We start from the raw sequence: 15,320 nt of genomic DNA on the forward strand, positions 1-15,320 counted from the left end.
CTTGGCAATCCCTTGACAGGTCTTTGGTTACAATATATTTTGTTTTTGAAAATGAAATAAACACATTGATTTGCATGAAGGAAGAGCTCGGTTGCTGCTCCACCTCAGGAAATAAAATACCTTGGGCCAGTCATGATTGCTAAGTAGTATAAATGTCCATAGCTTTTGCTATGGAATGAGTCAGATGACTGTTTACTCTTAATTGAACTCCATGAGTACATTGGTCTTGGATGTCAGCCTCCAAACCATTTGAAAATGAAAATATTTTACTATCCTGGACAGAAACTTGTCGTTTTTGTACCTGTTTCTCTACCTTTGATAGGGTTTCATCTTCATATAATTACAAAGCCTAAACAGATTATCTAGCTTGTTTTATCCATTGTTTTCTCAAATGCAAACAAAGTAATCCACTAGAAGGAGATAATGAAACCTACAATTTTTGTAATTAATTGAAAGTGATATGGAACCACCTTAAAAAAAGTTTGGTACTGAGAACTTGACTTACTAGGCAAAGGTAATAAACTGGTTGGAAAACATGATCTCCTGAATCCAAACCATGTTTTGTTTTGCCTCATTAAAAAAGATTGTTTATTTTTGGAGATTATACCATCTATTGTGATTAAAATGTTCTTTGTTTTGATTCGTTTCAGGATGAAAGTTCAGAGAGAAAGATTTGTTCATCGCCTTCTGATTACTTCAACCAAGATGTCTGACTCTGGGAAGTACACCGTGGTGGCAGGAGGAAACATGTCCAGTGCTAATTTGGTAGTGGAAGGGCGTGATGTGCGCATCAGAAGCCTCCAAAAAGAAGTTCAGGTATAGCACTTCCTGATGATCTGATAAGCTGTACAATACGTATTTGTCCCTTATAGCAGAAATTTCAGGGTCCTCCTCCCATGAAAAAAAATGGTCATCAATTGTTCAAACATTTTTTCTCTCTCTGAGATGTCATTGTTGATAAATTCTGAATGTGCTGTAGTGACATTTTTTTTCAATTGCAAATTTATCAATTTATACAGAAAGAATATTCAGGATCGAATGAAGGATACTTGTTCAGATGATTATATATTGATGCCTTTAAAATTGTCACTTCAGTAGGAGGAATTACTATACTGAAGTCAGACAGCGAAACCCCAGCAGTGTGCAGTATTCCCTATAACATATTTGCTGTCTCTTTAGATAAAGTTCTTAATATTTTAAAATGCTGCACATATTGCTAAATTCCCCTTCTGGTTCAGTTCAAATCATTTAATGCCATTGCACACAAGGAAGCTTTGCCTTTTCTATGAAGAATCTGGAAACTCTAAGAAAATTATAATGGGAAAGAAATCCTTATTCCCAGAGTATTCCTCCTAAAATGTTCTCAGAATATTACCGCAATGTGTACAAAGGTTTTAAAGATAAATGCAGTTCAGGAGTAGTATATCCTTTTAGTGAACTGGGTTGCTGTGAGTTTTCCAGGCTGTATGGCCATTTTCCATAAGCATTTTCTCCTAACATTTCGCGTGCATCTATGGCAGGCATACTCAGGGGTTGTAAGGTATGTTGGAAACTAAGCAAGTGAGGTTAATATATCTGTGGAATGTCCGGGATGTGAGAAAGAACTCTTGACTGTTTGAGGCAGGTGTGAATGTTGCAATTGCACCTTGATTAGCATTGATTAGGCTTTCAGTTTCAAGGTCTGACTGTTTACTGCCTGAGGGAATCCTTTGTTGGGAGCTGTTAATTGGCCCTGATTGATTCATATCTGGATTTCCTATGTTTCTTTGATGTTTTCTTTATTGAATGTCTTGATTTTAGAGCTTTTTAATACTTGTAGCCATATTTTGTTCATTTTCATGGTTTCCTCCTTTCTGTTGCAATTGTCCACATGCTTGTGGATTTCAGTGGCTTCTCTGTGTAGTCTGACATAGCAGTTGTTAGAGTCATCCAGCATTTCTGTGTTCTCAAATAATATGCTGTGTCCAGGTTGCTTCATCAAGTGAGCGAATTTGGAGAAAATGCTTATGGAACATGACCATACAGTCCCGAAAACTCAGCAACCCAGTGATTCCTGCCATGAAAGCCTCTGACATTACTTTTAGAGTGTTAATCTGCCACTTTGATCTAGAGTTTTACAATATGCTTCCCTCTATTTTTTGATATGATATAAACATTTTAAACAAGAAGAAAAAGATATACAACAAAAGGGCAAGAACTTATAATCTTTCAGAAACTTTTAATGTCAGTACAAAAAAGAAGAAAAAAGGGAAGGAAGGAAAAGAGAGAGAACAGAGGAAGGGAAAGAGGGACAGAAGGGAAAGAAGGGAAGGTGGAAGATGGGAAAAACTAGTCTGCTTGAATCCTGAATACCTTATAGTAGGTTGGTGGGGATTAGATGTGTACCACAAGATTATATTCTCTGACAAGATGCACAACATAAGGTCCCCCCTTCATGTACCCTAGAGTTAAGCTCAACAAGGAAGGAAGGGAAAAATAACATTTATTTCATGCCAAGTAGCACGATGAAGTGGGGTCATTTCTACTCAACACATGTACAAATCATGTAAGCATATAGACGTTCCTGTGCTGCATTTCCTAGACCTTTTCACCATTGGCTATACTGGTTAAGGTTTCAGGGACTTTCAGTCAAACCACATCTGGAAGGCTACATGATTTCTATCACTGGGCAAGAGGCTCAAAGAGATGCAGACACAGTCATTGTTTGTAATAGCAAACCTGGAACTAAAACTGAAAGCATTCTGTACCCCTATGAAGGAAAGATCTGAAGTGAATCCATATGCTTTGGGTGTGTGTGTGTGATATGGATGTATTAAGATATATATGTGCATGCACACACATATATATATTGTATGTACAAGCACATTTAAATGTAGAAAACAAAAATAGATTCTTGATGTTGTAGCTAGAAGGCCCAGGAGTGTTCAGGAGGTTTGTTCAATGTAAAGGCAAGAGACTGAGCTGTTATCTGTAAATTCTTGATACCGGTCATGGGCTGACACCAGCCTAATGGAAGGAGAGTAGTAATGGGCCTCTTGATTGATGGGCTGAAAAAATGTAATGTTTATCTATGACTGTGCTTTTAGAAGAACTGATGTATGTACCATATGTTGAGACAGTCAAGTGATGTAGAACTGAATATGCATGTAACTTTGCCTGCTGGTAACAGAGGAATGTATAAAAGAGGAGAATCCGTTTTGTTCTGGGCTCTGCCCTTTGGAATGGATTCCAGCAAAGTCTTCCACCTGGAGCAATAAACTGTCTTTACTTTTCAAGTCTCAGAAATTGTCTTGTTTGGTTTCTCTCGTCATCCCACTTCATTAGAATCCAGCATAGCCAGAACCCAATACTCTGCATGATGCTACTACAAACAGAGACAACTGATAGGTCCACTGCTAGTGGAGTTAATCCACTTCAGGTTGTTGTTGTTGTTTGTTTAAAAATAAACTATCCAAGGTACTGAACCTATTGAGAGATAGGGGTTGCCACTCTGCATGCATAGTCCAAGCATGTCACACTTTCCCCCTCAAGCACATAGAAGGCAGTTAGTAAGTAACAGGCACATGTAGAGGAGGGAGCAGATTCCTACTTTTATTGATCCAAATGATTATAGTCACAAAAAGGATTATGCCCTTTCTACATGCTAGTCTAGAACAAGCCCCAGGGAACCTCTTTTACAGGCTGGGGACCTGAACAAGAGCAGTGCTATTACTATTAGGAAATACTGACTTTTCTTCTTCAGCCTTTTAAAAAAGGATTCCATTCAAGAGAAAAAAAGTTTTAAAAGTAATATATGATAAATCACTTTTACTGGTAGGTTATTGAGAAACAACGAGCTGTGGTCGAGTTTGAAGTAAATGAGGATGACATTGACACACGCTGGTACAAAGATGGAATTGAGATCAACTTCCATACTGAAGAAAGATATCATTATGTGGTGGAACGAAGAATTCATAAGATGACTATCACTGAAACCAGATATACAGATGCTGGAGAATATACATTTATAGCTGGAAGAAATAGAAGTTCTATTACTCTGCATGTGAATGGTAGGTATTGTTAGACTTTTATTGGATTTTTAATTGTTGCTCTTTCTGTGAATTGCCCATTACTATTTTGGTATATAAGAGACTTGGGCTTATGAAAGTACCTAAATAATCAAGGTATTAGCTTGACATTTGAGAGTTGGACTACAATTATTGATACCAGGGTTTGAACCCCACTTAGCTATGGAAACCTACAGGGTGACTTTCAGCAATTCACACTCTCTTAGACTAAAAGGAAGGTAGTAGTAAAGCCCCTTTGAATAAATCTTGCCAAGAAAAGTTAAGATAATATCACCATAAGTCAGGAACACAATGTATATGTGTGAGCTGACATAGAAATCAGAACAGTAAAATAAGAGAATCTGTCATTCCAACACAAAACCAGCCAATTGGTCCATGTCAGATGGAATACTTTTTTCTTTTATCATTGCTTTCTATTTCCTACTTCATTGACTGACAATTAGGGCTAAATCACATGCCCAGAAAAAGGCTGATTGGTTTCCTAGGGCCATCTTGGAAAATCCCACTAGAAACCATACTAGGAAAGGATTCTAGCCAAGTCTTTTTTCTTCTTTCAATATTTGAGATGTTTCTAGTATGGGGGAGAGTTCAAACATGCAAACTCTTCTTACAACCCATGTAATTAATAGCATGCCTTTAAACCGATTCTTCATCACTACGCTAATCAGCCTATTGAGTTACAATTAGCAATTGGTTCTCTTAAATCCAGATCCAGTTCCATTGGTCTTCTGCCACATTGGGTAGATGTACTTAAAAGTCTGGCTTTGTTCAAGGAATAGAAAGATTGATTGAATAATTGTAAAATAAATTATTATGTTATTGTTTTTAATGTACAGCTCCTGAGCCACCTGAGATTGTAAAGGAGCTTCAGCCAGCCACTGTAGAGTCCGGGAAGCCAGCTCGTTTCTGTGCTGTAGTGTCCGGGAAGCCTGCACCCAAGATCTCATGGTACAAGGATGAACAGCCACTTTCTCCAGGCTTTAAGGTCAAGTTCCTGCATGATGCCCAAGAATATACTCTGTTGCTGATTGAGACGTTCCCTGAAGATGCTGCTGTTTACACCATTGAAGCAAAGAACGACTATGGCATTGCCACGTCTTCAGCATCCCTGTCGGTGGAAGGCAAGCTCTCCCAGCTCTCTCAAGCATTTTTTTTTTCTTTAAAAAATGACATTGTCAATATTTTGTGATGTGTGCTCTTCCATGGAGGCTAATAATCACTTTTTGGTCTTTTTTCCCCCTTAGTCCCAGAAGTTGTTTCTCCTGATGTAGAAGTGCCAATTTACCCACCTACCATTATCACCCCACTCCGTGATGCTATTACTTCTGAGGGACAGCCCACTCACTTTCAGTGCAGAGTTACAGGGACAGGTTAGTTTAACAACATCATACAAAACTTTTGTGCTCCTTGGTCAACTGGTCCATGTCAGAAGCCGGGTTTCTCGTACCCAGGCACAGGCCATTACATGTATTACTGTATATAGATTTATATAGTGCTAGTCAAATGTGAGAATATTAGATAGTGATGAAAGCACTAGAACTATACTACTGATGGTTCCAAAAGCACCACAGGCTCCTTTGTACAATTTCAAAAGGCAATCATAGGTTCGATTGTTTCAACTTTTTAAAATTCAAAACGCCGTTTTGTCATGTTTCCTAGTATTTTTACAAAATATGTCAGTGCAGTGATGTTCCCGAATTTTATAGAATCTAATATAATGAGAGTTTGTTTAGATAAGCATGAAAAATGAACAATACACTTAGTCTCCACTACTGGCCTTGAAAACCATGGCATTTAATCGATCAATTGGCATGACTGTCAATTCTCACTTTATCTTTTGTATTTGGGTACCTACACTCAGCTAAAAAGTACATGCGTGCCAACATGAGAAATCCTACCATACTTTAGCTATTATATTCCATTATAAAAAAAGTATTTATATTGCTCTATTAGTCCCAGAAGTACAGCTTTTAAAACCTCTTTGTAGAGTTAATTTTGCACCAGGAATCTAACAGTAATTCATTATGGATTATGATAGGGCTCAGTATAGCTTTGTTATTCCCCTTGCCCTAGATTGTGCATTTAATAACAGTGTACAACTCATGCTTCAAACACATAGTTGAGAGAGAGAGGCAGGCAGGCAAGCAGCTAGCAATATGGGGAGGTCTCTCTGCACAGGCCTCCCATTCCCCAATGTTCTTTTTTCAACAACTACAAGGAAAACAAAATCTCTTTTTTGTTGTTTAAAAAATTAAAAAAGAAAGCATGTAGGAGTTTACACTGAAAATATTGGCATAATATTGATTACAACTATGCAAGGCATGTCAAAGAAATGTTTGTATATATGCCCTCATGAGTATATATACAATTTGATGTGCATGGTAATGGCTGAGATGATAGATATATCTGCAGAATAGAGCATAAGGAGTTGTTCTTTAGCATTCCCACTCTTTTTGCATTGTTCATGAATGTATTTGCATATCCTACATGTACAGCATGAAATTATTATTTTTTTCAGAAGAGAAATGCACTGTTTTACAAGAATGGCAAGGTCTGTTTTATGTGTTCATCTTCCATTGTTCTGTATTGGGTGCATTTAGCTTTCTACGTGTTTATTACACATTTCCAACATCTGTTTTACACTTATCTAAATGTCATTATACCATACACATTTTACAAAATCTAGTTATATTTTGAAAACTAGAAAAATGCCAATCATTTCAAATCTTAGGGATCTAGCTGCCTAAAAAATAAACTCCTACATCAAAATTATTTTCCAGTATAACGTTTTGTAATAGTACAAAGCTAACTTCTAGTACAATTTTTTTCTTCATAAATGATCCACTGTTAAGGGATCAATGAAAGCTGCTAAATATTATTATACACTTCCAAATTTCAAGTATTTCTCTCATATCCTTCTGGCATGCCAGCTACTTAAGCTCATCACAACAAAGATCTATGCTAACACTGATATTAAACATACAGGTACCCCCTACTTATTCAACAAATTTAAGGACCAGTGCACTTTCTGAAACCAGAAATGGTCAAAATGCAAAATCCTAGGTCATAAACACACCTTTCTGTAAGAGAGCAGGGGAGCCTTTTTTAATGTGGAGTTCTCCTTTATACTTGGATCAAGGATGTTGTCATGCATGCCACTGAAATCGCAAATTGTAGTGATTGCGATGTTCACCCAGGAAGCATTGAGACCTGTCACCCCACACCCTGCACCGTTCCAGCTTCCCACCTACCTCATCACACGGGGGGAAGTATCAGGCAGCTGGCTCAATCCATTTGTCACCGGCTATTTTTGAGCTGCAGCAATGGGTTTTTAGCAGTTTTGCCATGGAGCCACCACGGACAGATTTCTCTAAAACTGCTAAAAACCTGTTGCTGCCACCAAAAATAAGCCTGTGTGAAGAGGTCACTAGCTGTCTATGAGCCCCTTTTCTCTTCCTCTGATCCCAAAATGACTAGAGCAGAAGACAGTGCATACATTCTTCATAAAAAAAAACCCATAGCCTTTAGAATTGTTCATTTTTCATGCTACTAACATTCCAGATGTAATGGATGGAAGCTAGGTAAAAGAAAAACATGTTTAGATTCATTTTTCTACATAAAGAGATTTAAACAACACATGCCACCCCTGTAATATTTTAACTTGAATGTATGATATAGTTTTTCCTCTACCTGGTCAACATCATTGACCAATAGTGGAAAGAGTAAGAAAACAGCAACACAAGGAATAGTCAGGTTCAAGGTTAGAGAAAAGAAAGGAAAACCCAATACGGACTTGGCATGTGAAATGTGGCATTCGTTCAGTGAAATGCAAGCAAACGCCCAAGTTTTTCATGGATTTGCTCATGAAGAACATCATAACAAAAACAAAAATGCATTGTGCTTTTTATAAAGATGTGTGTATTTTTTTCACTTGGCAGACCTCAAAACAGCCTGGTATTGCAAAGACAAAGAGATCAAGCCTTCCCGCTTCTTTAGGATGACTCAATTTGAAGACACTTTCCAACTGGAAATTGCGGAAGCTTACCCAGAAGATGAAGGGATTTACACCTTTGTGGCCAGCAATTCTGTAGGCCAGGTGTCAAGTACAGCTACGCTGAAGCTGGAAGGTACAGTGTGCTGTCTAACCAAAAGAGAGAAAATCTGCATGTGGTTTAATATTAATACTGTCTCCTAAGCCTCTATGGAGTCGTCCATCATGTCAGTGTGTTTTTAACACAATTAATAAATCCCCTCGTCTGATGTTCCAAATGTCCATTTGTCTCCGCCATGCAAAGTATGCACCAGGTAACTGTAAATTGTCCCTGTGTTCCATACCTTCCACCCTTTTGTTTTGTCTCCATCAAGCATTTAGCACACACCAAAGAAAAGTTCAAGGGAAACATAAAATAATTCCCATAACCTATTTCTTTTAATTTAAAAGAGATAAAAGAACTGTCTAGGATTTGAGGCTTATGCTTAACATATATATGCAACTCTTTATGCTAAGGTTGTGGTTCATTATTTTGACAATGAATCCAGAAATATATGGTATAGTATACCAGTGGCTGTCATCACCGAAACCCAGGAGCCCAGGGATGCCTCCTTCTTCATTACATTTAGTAATACATAGCAGATTGGGACTTTTTCTCACATTGACGTGAGAACGTTATATGAGATTAGGAGTATTGGGCCCCTTCAACACTGCCATATATCCCAGGATCTGATGAGTATCTACTTAAAACTGGATTATATGAATCTCCACTACCAGATAATCTAAGATAAGCAGATAATCTGGGATCAGATCTTGGGGTATAGGATAGTGTACAAGGGGCCTTGCATTCATCTGTTCTAGAGAACTCTGTTCGCACACTTTTTGATATATATATATATATCAACATGTCATCTACATAGTTTTATATTTGGATAAATTTAAAATGCCAAAAACGCCAAATGATAAAATAGGAAGGTGAAAAAAGAGAAGACAATCAGGCTGTTTCATGTGAGAAATCAAATTCCTGAAGTATGCCATGAAATTCTACATTTCAGAGCACCATTTGAGGGCATCACATGGCATACCTTAAAGCAATTATTTGAATCTAGCCAAGATGAGAAACATATTACTTAAATAGGCATTGCTAAAGTTCATCAGGTTGATTTCTGTACGAGACAGGACTGCATTTCCCACTGTAATTATAAAGGATCGTCCTTTCTACACAAATGCACAACTCAATGCACTATAAAAGAAAGAGTCCTTCCCTAGCTGTAGACTTCTTTTTCCCCCTTCTGTTTTTCCCTTGTTTCTCTAGTTAATGTTTCTAGGTTGATTTGAAATATCTAAAGCATTTCTCAAAACTTAAGATTTTTAAACTTAATATTCAGATTTGAAGCATAAGTGGAAAATAGGCATTATTCTTTTCATCTTAAGGTGTTTTCTGTTTCACACCACAGCTAAAACAGTAACACTGGGGAAAAGAAAAACATAAAAATGTAGTGGAGTGAGAGAATGGTGACTGATGTGCGGACTAAGAAATTAAAGTTGAGCATGCTTCTTTTCAGGGCTTAAGGTTGAAGAAGTTACCTCATATTCCCAAAGGCATGTTTCTTCATCTGTTTCCATTAAGAAGGAACCCGTTGGCCAAAGGCCCATCTTTATCCAGCCTATTTCCAGCTATAGCGTATGCAGCGGGGAAACAGTCAGATTCCAAGCCAGGGTTTCTGCCATGCCGAAACCAGAAATCCTCTGGTTTCATAACCAACAGCTAATGTTGCCAGCAAAAGACATAGTTTTCCACTTTGATGAGTCTACAGGCACAGCCATATTGATTATAGTAGATGCTTTCTCAGAACATGCTGGGCAATACTCTTGCAAAGCTAGAAACAGTGCTGGAGATGCAACTTGCACAGCTACACTTACAGTGACTGATGAAGGTAAAGCCCCCCTTTTTTGTTCCTAGGGATTCAGTTTGTTGCATAAAACCACACTTTTCTACACTATGACTAATGTCCTCCTCCTTTTTCCTCATTTCACATTTCTTTAGATTTAGCTGTACCATCACTAATGATGATCGTTCTAGCAGTAACCAAATAAACCACTCTTTCTCTCCTGCCCTTTCCAAGTATCACTTCATATTTTAGATTTTGCATCCTAGTTGTATGACTCAGGTGTTACAATTCTCCAGTTAGACTAAACAAATGCACATTTCAAGGCAGCAAGTTGTCAGAAGTTGGTAGCATTCTCTGAAGTTTGCTCTACTCGGTTTTAAAGAGGATAAATGAGGACTCCTGACAGGATATGGTAAATGTTTTGTTAGGGCATCACCAATATTTTTTAAACTGCTGCAGAAAACCACAAGAAAAAGAGGAGGCAAATATATACCATACATTACCACATGAGTTTGCTCCATCTTTCATCTATTAGTGTGGCTGGATTTTCTTTATGCATTCATTATGTTGCCTACCAAGGATGCATTTAATGAATGCACCTGGCATGCTAGGCTTTCAGGAGAAGGTGATGCATTGTGTTGTCTTCATCTGTAATGTTGTTCTTAAGTAGGCCCACTGAAGTGCATTAGGTATTAATCATCTGTTTTGTTACTTGATTACACAGTGCAAGCCTTAGATAGGCAAAGTTCTGGGAAAGATGTAAGAGAGTCTGTCCAGGCAAAATCAGAAGTACATATTGCTTCCCCTTTTGCAAAGAAGGAAACCAAAGTTTATGTAAAAGAAACCAAATCCATACAACAGCCATCAAAAGAAACAGTCACGAAGTCCTTTGAACACATTTCTGGAATTTCAACTGTGAAAGAAACTGAGACTCTTCATGCCGTTACCCAGAAGTCGGAAACTACCAAGATATCTGTAACCTCAATCCAAATGCCACAGGAAACTCCCCCAAAGATTCTTCTCAAACTTCATGATCTTACCGTGAGATGTGGAGATACTGCTCAGTTTATGTGCGCTTTGGAAAGCGAGAACTTTTCTGAAATCCTCTGGTCCCATGAAGGAGGAGCAATTGAAGAGTCTGAACGAATGAGGCTATCACAAAATGGAAGCGTTCTTTTCCTCACCATTGTTAATGTCCAGCTTTTAGATCAAGGATTGTACAGCTGTACTGTTCGTAACGACTATGGAGAAGTAACAACATCTGCTATACTAACGGTGGAAGGTGATTTTTAACATTGTGTGACTTATCTCATTTCATTCTCATCATCATTGCCTATGGCTTCAGTGCTAGCATTTAGTTTGGAATCATAATTTTCAGTCTCAGCTTCCCTCCCTCTACATTTAGGGCTCTATTCATACATTAATATTTTTCCATGGTAATCTATGTAATTTGCTTCCAAATTAGATAGATCATCTGCCACTTCCCAGCAAGTTACATCACTAATTTTTGTAGCAGTAGAAAAATTATTGTATTCATCCTTGAAGTATAGCTAGCTAAAACCAATAACTGGATTTGCCTATATTTCACCATGTAATAGTCACACACCCTCTTTTCAGGTCCCAAAATTGGGTTCTTGTCTATCCTTGCATAATAGTCACATGCTTTGAAGCATCATACCATGTCAATTGTGCCAATGTGTTGCTGGAAGACCAACTGTACAGACTAGCTTACACAGGAAGAATCTAGGCTTTCCTCCTCACGTGACCTACTGTACCCATGACAACTTCGCCTGCTCACCTGTTTCTCTTACAGGTACAGTTCTTTATTGAGTTGAGTCCAAATACAGGTATTCTCTCTCTCTTCAACCCTTTCAGACTCAACCTAATGAAGAGTGTGACAATATTCGCTTTCAGACTCAACCCAGTGAAGAGCCATAGCTCCAAGGGGAGTGGGTGGGCAGGTAGGCAAAGCTGTCATTGGTACAGAAAGTCATGTGATGCAGAAATCCTGGATTCCTCCTGTGCTAGTTAGCTAGTGTATACTAGCTAACATAATGGCACCACTTTTTTCTGAAAAAATACATTAAAATGTCTATATTACTCAGTGAAATAAGGTATAACAGTTAATAACATGAAACCTACTCTTATAAAACATAAAATGTTGCTGACAGAAACATTAGTTGATTTTCAAAAGTGATAATTAGTTTGTAGAAGACTTCTGAAGTAATTGGAAAATGCACAATTAGTCAAAGAGAAGTAGGACAGCATGTGCATATGTGTTGAATTTTCTCAACATCTCACTGGCAATTCTTGCACTGGCAATTCAATATTGGATTTTGGGGAAAAAATATTTCTGTATACATAGCCCCCAATCCCAAATGTACACATTTTTGTATGCCTTCTTGCTGAGTAATACCACTTTTTTTGGTATGTGCCATCCTGATAAAGGCCAATTTTATTATGTTTTTCAGGCATTATAGTCTTATACATTTTTCAAATGTACACATGGTTGTGTATACATTTTTTTAAATCAAAATAAACCCCCAACATTGACAGTGAATAGATTTTGGAAGCAATGTATATGTTGTTCTATTCCCAGTCTTGAAATATGTGAAATAAATATTTTCATGAAATAGCATGAGCCCAAAATTTCCCCCCATCCTTGAATTGTTAGCCAAGGGCTTTCCAGTTTGCATAGATGCTTAAAGAGACCCAATGTCAGTCATCCACTAAAATATAATGCACAGCTTGCTTAAAAAAACAAAACAACCCTCCCCCCCAAAAAAAAAAAACAAAGAAAGAAGGAAGAAAGATTTTTCATGTTAATGCCATGTACATTTTCTCCAAATCAGAACTTTATATTGTGAAGCATTTTTATTGACCATACCATTCTGTAAACCTGAGCACAAATGTGCTAACATTCCCTTCCATTCTATTGCAAATCAGATACTAATGGCACAAATTATGCAATGCCTAATATTACCCAATCTCTATTGTCTCTACGCTGCACTATCGCTCAAATCTATCAAAAATGTCTCCACCTGTGAGGGTCACTTGTGTTTGAACATGAATGTATTTTTCTTCTGTAAAATGATAATGCTTTTCAGTTTGCTTGTGGCACTTGTATAAGTGCACAAGGAGAAGAATGGAAATATCAACCTAAAGCCAAAACAGTGTCCGCAAATTTTGTTACATTGACCTTGCTTTTAACCAAAGAGATGAACTTCTTTACTTTTTGTACACAAGAGAAAAGTATTGCACCTGCACCCGGCTTTTTGTTCATGAGGAAGAAATCTTGATTCAGACTGAAGATGCTTTTGTAGAAAACTATTATGGACTCTTTCAATTCCTCTAAAGTCAATGGCACATATCCTATGGACCACATTGCAACCAACAGCTAGGCTAACATGAATAGAGCCCTCAAATGTGGAAGAGAATAGCAAAAGACGTAATAGTCTACTGGTTTTGCACTAACCTGCTGAACATCCTTTTTACCATACTAATAGCTTTATTTATTTATTTTTCTAAGTATAGATTTTTGATTGCTGCAAAACATCTAATCGTATCCTAACTTTATTCTTACCTAGCTAAAGAAGCACAAGCCAGGACAGTAACAAAAATTACCCTTGAATCAGATACTAAAAGCATAAAAACAGTCAAAGAATCTCAGATTAAAACAGCTTATGAATACAAACAAGAGTCATCTTCCACGGAAACCACCAGCATGACAGTATCTTCAAGTGAAGGAATGCAAGACAACAAGAAACTAAGAATCAGAGACTATTACCCTGACGTTGTGCCATGTGAAGACATCGTGGACACTGTCGCCACAGTCCCAGTCTTCCTTGAAACTCTTCCCCCAGAAACCTTTGTAAAAGAAGGAGAGGATGTCTCACTGTTCTGTGTAATCAAAGGTGTACCTACACCTTGTGTCATCTGGCTGTATAACCAGCTAATAGTTGAGGAATCTGCATTAAGCTCTTTAAGGCATGATGGCCCACTGTGCAGTTTAAAGTTACTCAAAGTTCAGGAGAATCAGAGGGGTGTATACAAATGCAGAATAGTTAATTCTGCGGGACAAGCCGAGTGCAGCACACATCTGAGAGTGACAGGTTGGCAACTGCATGTTCCTTCCATGTACAACTTCCTCCTGCATACTTCAATTGCATTGAAACCTATTCAGTCCCTGGTACATGATAAATGGAATGACTGTGGATTGCTGGATATATCTATGTATATATTTCTCATGGCAGTTATGGCATGTTAAAGGCATGTTGAATTACAAACAATAAAAAATAGGTGATGTCCTTTTAAAAATGAAGTCAAAAAGTAGACAATATCTAATCATTCTCCCACTTAGCATTTTAGACTTATCAGGCATTTCCTGGCATGTACATGTATGTATGTTCGTGTGAATTTTCTATCAATGCACCATACAGTAATGCCTTGTTGTCCCTATATTCAGTTTTCAGTCTATTAATCAAACCTCTTTTTTATTGCAGCCTTAGAAAAAGTCCTTCAGGAGAAGATAGAGCAGCAGATTGAGATGGAAGTTAAAGGTACAGTCAAAAATGAATGTGACACTGAAGCAAAGATTTAGCATAAAAAACAGTAACTATTTGAGAAGCTTTTCCGTATGATGAAAAAAGCAAAACATATTCTGAAGCATATCTGAATATGCTGCATGTTTTGTTTTCTTTTTCAAACATGCTGAGGATAGCCTGCATTATAAAAGAGTACAAGTTTTAAAGTTCTTTTAAAACTTTCATATTTTCCAGATTTGCTGTCTTTACTTTCACTACATGCTGTGCAGCTGGTTGCAAAAGCTATTCTTTCATATACATTCTCTAATGCATGGGCATTTAAAATTAGAACAAATCTCTGAAAATGGTTTTAAAATTCTGGAGTGCTGTAACATTTATTAGTTGGCCAAGACAAACCCGGTGTGGCATATGTTTAAGAAGTGGTTTTATGCAGAGTTGGAAAGTGACCTGTTCCACTGTGCCCTCCCATTTCATGAATATGAGATTAATTCTCCATAATACATTTCTTACACTGGCTTGCAGATAGCATAGTTGGTCCATGTTGCTTGCTTTCTTTTTCTTATTTTGCATAACACCATGAAGTTAGCAGCTGTATTAGTTCGAATAAACGCCTTCTCATTTCATTTTAGCAAATTACTTACACTTTACATTTTTTCCATACCTTTGAAAAACCATCTTTTCAATTGTTTGATCATTTTAACCCACAATCAAAGGGATCAGAAAGGGCGTTTATTCTACTGTCTGCAAGTCAGGTAAGAATCCCCTACCCCTCTTGGAATTAGAAAAAAATTGCACCAAAATAAAAATAGAAAGCTTTTCAGGCAGT

General features: G+C 37.5%; 1 protein-coding gene across 1 annotated transcript in view; it reads left to right on the forward strand.

The window, feature by feature from the left end:
* TTN (titin) overlaps window positions 1-15,320 on the forward strand; it is a 303,381-nt gene that overhangs the window by 53,034 nt on the left and 235,027 nt on the right. The window contains exons 39-45 of the mRNA XM_067471246.1: window positions 651-816; window positions 3,818-4,049; window positions 4,904-5,188; window positions 5,312-5,437; window positions 8,006-8,194; window positions 9,624-9,995; window positions 14,453-14,509. Coding sequence (XP_067327347.1) covers window positions 651-816; window positions 3,818-4,049; window positions 4,904-5,188; window positions 5,312-5,437; window positions 8,006-8,194; window positions 9,624-9,995; window positions 14,453-14,509 — 1,427 coding nt within the window. The remainder of the gene's footprint in view (window positions 1-650; window positions 817-3,817; window positions 4,050-4,903; window positions 5,189-5,311; window positions 5,438-8,005; window positions 8,195-9,623; window positions 9,996-14,452; window positions 14,510-15,320) is intronic.

The sequence above is a fragment of the Anolis sagrei genome, chromosome 1 (genome assembly GCF_037176765.1).
Source record: "Anolis sagrei isolate rAnoSag1 chromosome 1, rAnoSag1.mat, whole genome shotgun sequence".
Lineage (NCBI taxonomy): Eukaryota > Metazoa > Chordata > Lepidosauria > Squamata > Dactyloidae > Anolis > Anolis sagrei.